Source organism: Acanthamoeba castellanii (genome assembly GCF_000313135.1).
Source record: "Acanthamoeba castellanii str. Neff unplaced genomic scaffold scf7180000084758, whole genome shotgun sequence".
Lineage (NCBI taxonomy): Eukaryota > Discosea > Longamoebia > Acanthamoebidae > Acanthamoeba > Acanthamoeba castellanii.
Window position 1 is genome coordinate 744,863 of NW_004457380.1, and position 10,009 is coordinate 754,871.

Sequence of the window (10,009 nt, forward strand, 5' to 3'; positions counted from 1 at the left end):
AAACCAGGACGACCATGGAACGGCCCAAGGTGGTGACATTTCTTTTTATATATCCAGGAATATCTTTTTCTTTTTCTTCTTCACTTGCAAAGCTGGTTTCTTTTTGTTTTTCTTTTTGCTGGGGGGGGGTGGAAAAGGGAAGAGAGAAACGCCGGCGAGCGAAGGTCGCATTGATCGATCGAGTCTCTTTGGACGCTTTGGCAGAGATTGGCAAATGGCTTCCTATCAGTGGTTCCCCAAGGAGAGGGACTACGAGGCCGAGAGGGTTGAGAATGCGCTGGCTCGCACCCTGTCGACGGCGAATCATCCACTCAAGCCCAATTCGAAAAATGAGAACGAGGAGGCCGCCAATGCGAGCCCCTTGCATGCCTCACAGAATGGCTCTTCAGGAAGCGTCTCGACCAAGCGTGTCACATCGACCTTCATCGATCCGCTCTCTGCCGGGGACCCATTGAGCGCCCCACAGCCCACCCCCTCGTCCAATATCACAACCATGTACGAATCGGGCAGCATGACCCGATCAACGTCGTCGCCTCTCGTTGCGAGAAAGGCGTCCACCAAGAGGGGGCAATATTACGATCAGGAGGAAGATCCCACCTTCGTGCCCTGGTCCATGAAGAAGAAGGACATTCTCACTGTCTACACCACCGACGAGCAAGTGGGCATTCAGATGGTACTCCCCCTGCCTTCCCACAAATCCTCCTAATTCTCCTCTGCACTGTTGAGCTCATGCGCGATTTGGCGAACCGTGTAGAGCTTCATGGAGGAAACAGGCACCAGACGTACGTCTATTCTTTATTCTTTTATTCTTTATTCTTTATTGTGTTTATAATACTAATTATTATTGTTATATTTAATGATCTTTTTGATTACCGTTTGCTGTAAGCGGAAGAGGGAGGTTAGGTGCACCTCTGGGCTGACTCTTGCTCGCCTTCTCCTCCTTCAGTGTCGGTGGCGGTCGACAAGCAAAAGCAGCGGCTCGAGGAGCTGGACGAGACCGACGAGGCGCTGGAAAAGCAGTACCTCAAGATCTCGCAGAAGGAGTACATCGCCCACATCGAGAAGTACGTGAGCCACGAGCCGCCACACAACTGCCGCCACCGCTTCCCTCGTCACCTCTTTCCTGGCGCTCACCTCTCCGCTCTCTTACCGCGGTGCAGACTGAACGAAGAGCTGCGTCGTGCGTGGGAAAACGAGGAGCGAGTGAAGACCCTCAAGATCGCCATTCAGGTTCGTGCAGCCTGACTTATTTATTAATATAAGAAAATGTTATCTTTCATTATCTGCTGTTGGTGCTTACGCGTGGCCCACACAACGACACGACACGACACGACAGTGCGCCAAGGTCCTGGGCGACATCTCGGTGATCAAGTTCTACCCGTCCAAGTGGACCATCTGTACCGAGATCCTGGACACCTTTGGCAAGCTCGTCTACGAGCGCATCTGGGAGCGGGCGTCGCAGCACAACCCCTCCACGGGCCAAACCACCTATCTTCCGGGTACTTCTTGTCTTCGTGCTCCGCTCGCTGCTTCGTGCGTGCGTGTGTGTGCGTGTGTGTGTGTGTGTGGTGCTGTGTGTCTTGTGTGTGTGTGTGTGTGTGTGGTGCTAATGTGGCGGGTCTGAATGCAGATAACTTCTCGCCCAAGGACGTGCCGGAGGTGGCGAGGGAGACGTGCCGCAACTGGTTCTTCAAGATCGCCTCCATCCGCGAGCTGTTGCCGCGCATCTACGTGGAGATGGCCATCATCAAGTGCTACGCCTTCCTCTCCCAGAACTCCTACAGGTTCGTCTCGTTGCTTGCTTTCTGTGTGCGTGTGCAGTGTGTGCGGTGGTGCGTGTGCGGTGCGGCCTCATTTTTCTTTTTCGCGACTCGCAGGGAAGTGATCAACCGACTGTGCATGATGATCCGCGGCGTGGGCGACCCCCTCATCGCCATGTACCTGCGCGCCTATCTGGCGCGAAAGGGCCGGGAGATCGCACCCCAGCTCACCGAGCACCTCACCACCTCCTTCAACGACTACCTCTACACCCACCAGATCGTCACCCAGAGGTGCGTTAACCCCCCAACGCCACCACTGTCTGTCGCACCAGTTTGCGGCCGCGGAGCTGACAACATGGTGTAATGGGTGTGTGTCGCGGTCACAGGCCCGCCTTCCAGAAGATGCTCGACTCGCACAAGCTCGCGCTGTCCGACTATATTCACCTCTACTCGCCCGCCCTCGACTGGCTCCTGCAGTGCATCGCCCACAAGGCGCCCGTGGTACGCACACCCGCACCCAGTCTGGGCACTGACGCCTTCGGCTCTCGTCCTCACCTATTTCGTGTGTGCGCTGTGCGTGTGCGTTACCACGCTCGTGCAGGACGTGTTCCAAACCACGCTCGCCAAGTACAGGAAGAGCGGCAACTCGCTGGTGCTCAACCACATCATCTCCTCCTTCCCGCCGGACTACATCGCCGCCAACGCGCGCCCGATCGCCGCGCTCATCAAGGAGTCGGACGGCCTCTCGTACGCCAAGCACAAGCTCTACCACACCTTTGGCGTGTGCCTGGCCCTCGCCCCGGCTCCCCCGGAGAGCGAACGCTTGGTAGCCACCCCTCCCCCGCCGGCTCCCCGGTCTTTGCATTGCCGACATTGTTGCAATTCCACTGACCAACAAACAATGTGGCGTGTGCGTGCGTTGTGTCGTATGTGTAGGCGCTCCTCAATGACGTGTGGAAGGTGGTGGCCAAGTTCGAGGACGCCAAGGAGTACATCGCCGTGGCCGAAGTGTGGATCGAGTACCCGCTCAAGCACTGCACTGTACGCTGCACGCACGGCACACACGCACACACACGCACGCGCCCGAGAAGCACGACGTCTGACGGTGATGTGGTGGTGGTGATGGCGGTGGCGGCTCTCGACACAACCAGGCGAGCGAGACGAACAGGCTGATCCAGGACATCGTGGCGCACGCGAAGAAGGACAAGGCCTACGACTCCATCCAGCCGCAGCTCGCCTCCATCGTCCACAAGGTCCTCTCGAACTACCCGGACTTCACCGCCACCTTCACTACCATGGTACGCAGCACTCGCCCCGTCACACATGTGTGTCGTGTCGTGTGTCGTGTGTGTCGTGTCGTGTATGTGCGGTGGCGCTGATCAAGTACTCGTCTCTCTCAGAGCAACTTCCTGCCCCTCTTTGATCTGTTCACGAGCGCCACCCAAGTGGAGGTGAGCAAAGCCCTGCTCGAGGCCTTTGCCAAGAACAAGTCCGTCACCTCCGACCCTCTGCTCATCAACACTGTCTTCACCGCCGCCAAGGTACACTGCTTGATCCCCCCTCCCCCCTCTCTGTATTCACGCGTCGTGCCTCGTCCGTGACCACCGCCCGCGCGTGATCGTGCAGGCGCTGCACGACTCGGTCAACACCCTGTCGTTCTCCGACGAGGTCAGACAGATCGCCTCCCTCATCTCCGCGTTCATCACCAAGGTACCCACTGCGTGCGTGTGCCGTGTGTGCGGTATGTGCGGTATGCGCCTTACAATGGTGGCGGTGGTGGTGGTCCAGGTTGACTTTGGTCGGGAGGTGATCAAGCACCTCGACTTCTACGTGGAGTGCCGAAGGGCCTTCGCCAACCTGGACGGCGTCAAATCGACGCTCGTGCTCGGCGCCTGCAATCTGGCCATGCGCACCCTCAAGCTCACCCAGGGCAAGCACACCAAGAAGACCGCCGCCTTCGTCAGGGTGGGCATTCTACCCACCTCACATTCCTCGACACAACCCATGAATTGACGCGTGTGCGGTGTGTGTGTGCGGTTGTGTGTGTGCGGTCGTGTGCGTGCGTGTGTGCGACACAGGCGTGTGTTGCCTACACCTTCATCTCGATCCCCTCCATGGACGACCCCTTCGCCCAACTGTACCTATACATCTACGCCGGGCAGGTACGCTCCCCCTCTTCCACACGACCGACCCAATCGTCGCCGCAATCTGCAGCATCGCGCGCTAATTGGCTGTCGTGTGTGTGTGTCGGGTGTGTGTGTGCGTGCGTGGTAGGTGGCGTTGGCCAACCAATCGCTGCCGCAAGCCGACTCCCTCTTCAAGGCGGCCATCACGCTCGTCCAGGAGATCCCGCCCTACACAGAAACCATCGAGGCCGGCGGCAGCCGGTCCAACGAGACGTGGCTCCTCAACTTCATCAGCTACTTCGCCGCCGTGTTGGTGGCCGTCCCCGGCCACCCCGAGCAGGGCGCCTTCTACCTCGTCAAGGGCCTCATCAAGGCACGCAGTCCCCCCCCCTTTCCTCCTCCCGTCGCGTGTCCCCCCTAACACACAACACACACAACACACACAACAACACACAACACGCACACAACACGCACGCACGCACACAGGTCATTCAAGACTACCCGTGGGAGGCTGGAAGCATCAGCAAGTCGCTGGCCTACGTGTCCATCTTGGCCTACTTCAGCACCCAGGCGCAGATGGCCCTCCCCTACCACTTCCCCAAGGGTAACGCGCCCACTCCCTCGGCTGGTGATCCGATCCGTGGCGCTGGCGTGTGTGCGTCGCTGATGTGTCGTGTGTGTGTGTGTGTGTGGTGTGTGTCATCGTCCAGTGGACGCCAACGACGTGCTGTACGGAGGCGACGACGCGTTCAAGAAGGAGCAGCAGGCCATTATCGACCGATTGCTCGAGCTCATCCTCGAGCAGATGGCCGCCCTCAAGGCCGAAGCCACCCCTGCCGTACGCCGCTCCCCCCCTCCAGCGACTTGCGCCCACTGTTCATCAACTCACCTTCTTCTTCTTCATCATCGCCATCTTCAATCATCATCAGAGCGAGCGCAAGCAGAAGCAGCTGGCGTGCGCCCTGTTCGAGCACACAGTGCGCTTCGCGGGCCTCAACACCAAGTCGGCGTCGCTGGCCGCCAATCTGTTCAACATGGCCAAGAAGTGCGGCGCGACCCCGGGCGAGCTGCGGACCTACCTGGTCCCGCTCCGGTCGGCTCCGGCCTCGACCCCCGCCGCCGACCTCCACGCCAAGCTCGCCTCCAGCATCTCGTAGCCCTCTGTTTCATTTTTGTCGACTAATTGAATCGAGAAACGAAGAGAAAATGTTTTTCCTGTTTCAAGGAAGTGGCGAGATGAAGCGAATGACGAGATTATGCGAAAATGATCAGAAGAATGGGTTGGGGACATAAGGCTCGAGCGCACCAGGGCGCTGGGTGGAAGAACTACAACACAACCAAAACAATATCAAGAGATGAACCGAGTGGACATGAATGTGCAGACGCCGCCTGCGGGCTGGTGGCGGCTGGATGCAGAGCAAGAGGCAGCAGACAAGGATGTAAAAAAGAGTGAAGAGGAAGAAGTAGCGGCTAAGACGGAAGGAGATGATAAGGAGAAGGAGCGTGAAGACGCCGAGGCCGAAGCAGAGGAGGAGGAAGTGGCGGCTACCGAAGAATCGGCAGATTCGGGCGCAAAGGAGATCAGAAAGATGGAGCTGCACATCGGCAAGAAAGTGGCCTTCATCCTCTACAATGTTCTGTCGCCGGCCGAGTGCCGCCACCTCGTCGCCAAGACGGAGGAGATGGGCTACAAGCCGATGCCCGAGTACCCCACCTCCTACCGCAGCAACACGCGCCTCATCATCGACGACGAGGAGCTCCAGGAGGAGATCTGGCGGCGCGTGCAGCCCCACATCCCCGCCGAGTTCGAGGATCGACGCGGCAAGTGGCACCCCTACGGCCTCAACGCTCGGTGGCGCTTCTGCAGGTATTACTCGATTGAGTATTTTATTTCTTATTTATTTTATTTACTTATCCTTATTTGGTGAACTTTTTATTATTTATTCTTTTATTTATTTATGAATTATTTGTTGTGTGTGCGCAGGTATACCCCGGGCCAGCACTTCTCGTCCCACTGCGATGGTGCCTTCGAGCTCGGCGTCAGGGACAGGAGTCAGCTCACGTTCATGTTCTACTTGAACGGCGGCTTCGATGGCGGTACACGCTTCTTCTTCTTCTTCACCCGCACACATGCCGCACACGCACACACCGCACACACCGCACTCACGCTCATTCGCTTCGTCATCATCAGGTGCGACGGTGTTCCTGGAGGGCGGGCGGAAGGAGGTGCAGCCAGAGGCCGGCATGGTGCTCATCTTCCAGCACAACATCCTGCACGAGGGCCAGCGCCTGGCCACCGGCAAGAAGTACATCATGCGCAGCGACGTCATGTACCGCCGCGACGACCACCGCCCCATCTAAAACGTCTCTCTCTGTGTGTGTGCGGTCTGCGTGTGCGAGTGCGCGTGCGGCGCGTGCGATGTTTGTATAAATGCAGCCAATTGGCATTCGAGCTCTTACGGCGTGGTGGTGTTGATGGCGGCCGGCTGGTAGGGCTGGTAGTCCATGGCGCCGAGCAGGGCCGACAGGCTGGGCACGGCCGAGGTCATGGCGGCCAGGGCCTGTCGCGAGGCCAATGACGGCGGCGGCCCCCAGCGCGCGGCCGCGTAGGCCGCGAAGACCGACGGCCGCAGGGCCGAGGCCAGCGGCGACAGCAGCGCCACCGGGTCGAGGCTGCAGCGGGCGACGGCCGCTGCGAAGGTGGTGGCGGTGGAGGTCGGCTGCGGCCGACTCGGGGGTAGGCCTACGTGGTCGGTGGGTAGAACGACGCGGGTGAGGTGAGCTGCGACGGCGGAGGAGAAGCTGTGGTTGTGGTGGTTGTGGTGTCGGCTGCCTGCCACCTGGACTACTGGGAGTGCATCAGCGCAGTCCTGCCTGCTGACCATGTGCATGCCACTGAGGTTCGTCTTGAGTAGATTGTGCTGCTTCTCTGGGGTGGTTGTAGTGCGACCCGGTTGCAGCTGAATCCCTAATATGGAAGATAACCCATGATGGCATGTTGTCAAATTGTTGTGGACATGGCCCACATCACATGCTGAATGCAGTACAACAATGCATTGGTTGAATGGGTTACATTGGAATTGTTTGCAGCGTAGAGCGAAAACAAAAGCAAAAAAAGAGGAGGGAGTGCTTAGTGGCCCGGAGGGAACGGGTTGTCCTGCTCGAGCTGGAGGTTGGCAAAGGTGTGGTTGACCTCCCTGTGGTGCGCTTCGTCGGCTCTGATCAACGCCACCACGTCCCTCCACTTGGCATCATCACCCTAACACAGCAGAGAAGAAGCACACGTTGATCAACATCACTGTTCCTTAGCTTCTTCTTGTTGTTGTTGTTGTTGTTGAATGGAATCATCGTACCATCTTCCAGTATTGGCGGGCGATCTCCGGGGCGGGAGTGTCCTTCCACTCGGGCAGCTTCCCGGCGTCGAGGTCGTGGAGCAGGTGGGTGTAGGTCCTCACCGCCTCCTCTTCGAGATAGCCCACGAATCGATGACAGAACCTGCGCAGACCGCACGACACACACATGACACACGACACACACATGACACACACGTGACGTCAGCTTTGTGTGTGCGTGCGGTGATGACGACGATGAGGCGGGCGGTTACCGCGGGGAGACGAGGTAGGCGGCGAAGAAGAAGTTGAAGAAGATGCCCTGAGTGACCCACACGGCGGTCCTGAAGATCTTGCCGGGCTGCTTGAGCTTGAGCCCCGTCAACAGGTGCATGCGCTCGTTCTCGGCCTCCTCCTGCAGAGCGTTACCGCCGCACACGCACACGATCGATGGTTAGTCACACATCGCACACGCGCGTGCGCACACACGACACAACACACGTGCGTACCAGGAGAGTGTGGATCCAGCCGTGGTCCCTCTTCAGGCGGCGCAGCGAGTGGAGGTGCCTCAGGATGGCGGCCACGGAGCCGGGCACGCCCGCCACGGTCTCGAGGAAGATGATTCGACGCAGCCAGTCGGCCTCCGTCAGCTTGCCCCACGAGTACCCGCTCATCCAGTCAAAGTTGAATCTGTGTGTGTCGTGTGTGTCGTGTGTGTCGTGTGTGTCGTGTGTGTCGTGTGTGTCGTGTGTGTCGTGTGTGTCGTGTGTGTCGTGTGTGTCGTGTGTGTCGTGTGTGTCGTGTGTGTCGTTGAGAACAGCAGCAACAGCAGCAATATGAAGCAAAAGATGGAGGCGTACCTCATGAGACGCACGGTGTTGAGGGCGAGCTTGTCGGTGAGGTTCTCAGGCGGCGTGTGGTTGATCTCCACCGCATCTACGTACTCGTTCTGCCAAATGGGGTGCGGCAGGGTGTAGGCCACCCTCGTCGATTTGCCACTGCAGCGCGTAAGCGGTCGAGTAGTGGTCGAGGTGAGTAGTGCTCTCTTCATCTTCATCTTCTTCATCTTCTTGTTCTACTCAAGTAAAATGCAAAATGTAAAATGTAGAGGGGAGGTGTGAGTGTGAATAGCAACCTTTGCTGCTGGGCGCGCTCGACGGTCTGCTGGGCGGCGATGGAGGGGTTGGAGGCCGCGGCCTTCTTCTCCTCCTGGGTCTGCTTGGGCTCGCCGTCGGTCATGGCGGCCGACGTGGTGTTGGCCCGCGACCAGGCCAGTGCTCCTCCCTGGCACCACCTGCCGCGAGTGGTCATGGTGGTCGCGGTGGCCGACGAGGTCCGCGAGGTGGTGGTAGGGGCGAGGCGAAGGGAGAGGTGGCGCCTGGCCTGGACTAGGGTCGAGGCCCGTACGCCGCCATTGCCGGAGGCGAGGGAGGAGGCAGTGGTAGTAGCAAGCCGGGCAAAGGCGTCACGGCCGCCGCCACGCAGGCTGGCTATTCTCTGAGAACAGTGCTGCTTCATGTGCGAGTTCGTGCGTTGGGTTGTTACTGTTGCTGGCTTGTTTGTCCAGCGGTAGATGTAGTTTTCATCATTTGTTGGCCTGTTGGTGCGGGGAGTTTAAAAGGTTTCGCCGACCACTCCCGACGAGCCACTCAGATCTCAGTTTCGTTCAACGGAAAATTCAGTTTTCGTGAACATACTTCAAATACCCTGGTTCAGTACGGTGCAGGACCAAGGAAAAACAAATATTTGAAATATGCGCGCCTGCGAACCAAGACGGAATGCGTTGTTTGGCTCTTGGGACATGGTGGGCTTTCTGGGCTTGGGGCTCAGCTTCGGCGCCACAATACCGGGAAAGCCGGGCCGACAAACAAGTCCTGATGGGGAATAAGGTGAGGTTGTGCGTTGGGATTCCAGATACCCCGATCAACACACAACAACGTACGCCCTCCTGGAGGTTGGGTCCCAAGTCGCGCACGTTGGAGTGCCAGCCACGCCCCGACTGAAAGCCCACATGCTCCGATTGCATGTGCACTGCGACATTGAAAATGAAAGTAGATAGGGACATCATCAGCATCACCAGCTCGCTTCGGTCCATGGAAGTAGTAGACACGAACCCGCAATGGCGTAGCGCGTCTGGTGCGTCGTGTTGGGTCCTGAGCCGTGGATGGTCAAGGCGTGATGGAATGCCACCTTGATGAAAAGGTGAGTCTTGCAGAAGAAGACCAGGTGCCAAGAAGGGTGGTCGTACCTGTCCGGCCTTCATGATGGAGGGCTCATCGCTCCACTGGTCGCCGAAGGCGGAGAACTTGGCTTGGAGGGAGTCGAGGTCTTTCTCGAAGAAGGTGGCCGAGTCCGGCAGCAAGCCCCACTTGTGTGAGCCCGTGATCGTACGCAGACCGCCTGTTGCAAAATATATTCAAGATATATTTCTAAACAGTTAATCTAATATATATATATATATATGTTGGTGAATAAGCAGGTACCATTGGACAGGTCGGTGTCCTGCAGGGCGATCCAAGCGGTGATCATCGACGAGCTGTTGGAGACTTGCCAGAACCCATAGTCCTGCACACTCACACGTCCGGTGTGAGCGCGATTGTGTGGGCAGCGAGGGAGCAGGTTTTGAACGCACCTGATGCCAACCGATGTTGCCGGCCTTCTCGCTGTGGCCGTCGGGACCCAGGCCCGGTTTGGCGATGACCTGGTCGTGCCACAGCCTGATCTCGTTCGTTCTCAGCAGCTTGGCGGCCGCCTCGCCGATGGCGGGCGAAAGAACCACCTTCTTCACCGCGTC

The 10,009-nt window shown here is 58.3% G+C and overlaps 4 protein-coding genes across 4 annotated transcripts in view; 2 read left to right on the plus strand and 2 right to left on the minus strand.

Moving 5' to 3' along the window:
* Nucleotides 1-214: 214 nt before the first annotated feature.
* On the plus strand, nt 215-5,043 carry ACA1_219480 (uncharacterized protein; the record flags this gene model as incomplete). The annotated part of the gene is made up of 19 exons (XM_004337198.1): nt 215-673; nt 755-782; nt 947-1,064; nt 1,161-1,230; nt 1,337-1,499; nt 1,631-1,784; nt 1,878-2,051; nt 2,147-2,261; nt 2,362-2,586; nt 2,697-2,801; nt 2,912-3,058; nt 3,161-3,301; nt 3,387-3,470; nt 3,549-3,725; nt 3,839-3,922; nt 4,035-4,266; nt 4,383-4,514; nt 4,597-4,724; nt 4,816-5,043. The coding sequence occupies 19 exons, from the start codon at nt 215-217 to the stop codon at nt 5,041-5,043; spliced, it is 2,964 nt and encodes a 987-aa protein (XP_004337246.1).
* A 198-nt stretch (nt 5,044-5,241) lies between these two features.
* Nucleotides 5,242-6,496, plus strand: ACA1_219490 (2OGFe(II) oxygenase family oxidoreductase; the record flags this gene model as incomplete). Its single annotated transcript, XM_004337199.1, has 4 exons — nt 5,242-5,753; nt 5,871-5,983; nt 6,078-6,216; nt 6,406-6,496. The coding sequence occupies 4 exons, from the start codon at nt 5,242-5,244 to the stop codon at nt 6,494-6,496; spliced, it is 855 nt and encodes a 284-aa protein (XP_004337247.1).
* Nucleotides 6,497-7,016: 520 nt separating this feature from the next.
* Nucleotides 7,017-8,733, minus strand: ACA1_219500 (the record flags this gene model as incomplete). Its single annotated transcript, XM_004337200.1, has 6 exons — nt 7,017-7,145; nt 7,240-7,381; nt 7,491-7,630; nt 7,725-7,905; nt 8,076-8,213; nt 8,351-8,733. 6 exons carry the CDS (start codon nt 8,731-8,733, stop codon nt 7,017-7,019), a joined length of 1,113 nt encoding a protein of 370 aa, XP_004337248.1.
* Nucleotides 8,734-9,041: 308 nt separating this feature from the next.
* The window catches only part of ACA1_219510 (phytanoylCoA dioxygenase family protein), a gene marked incomplete at both ends in the record, with an annotated part of 1,699 nt that continues 731 nt past the window's right edge, over nt 9,042-10,009 (minus strand). The window contains 6 exons of the mRNA XM_004337201.1: nt 9,042-9,089; nt 9,158-9,246; nt 9,330-9,405; nt 9,464-9,615; nt 9,699-9,780; nt 9,848-9,967. Of these exons, the coding sequence (XP_004337249.1) occupies nt 9,042-9,089; nt 9,158-9,246; nt 9,330-9,405; nt 9,464-9,615; nt 9,699-9,780; nt 9,848-9,967 (567 nt within the window). The remainder of the gene's footprint in view (nt 9,090-9,157; nt 9,247-9,329; nt 9,406-9,463; nt 9,616-9,698; nt 9,781-9,847; nt 9,968-10,009) is intronic.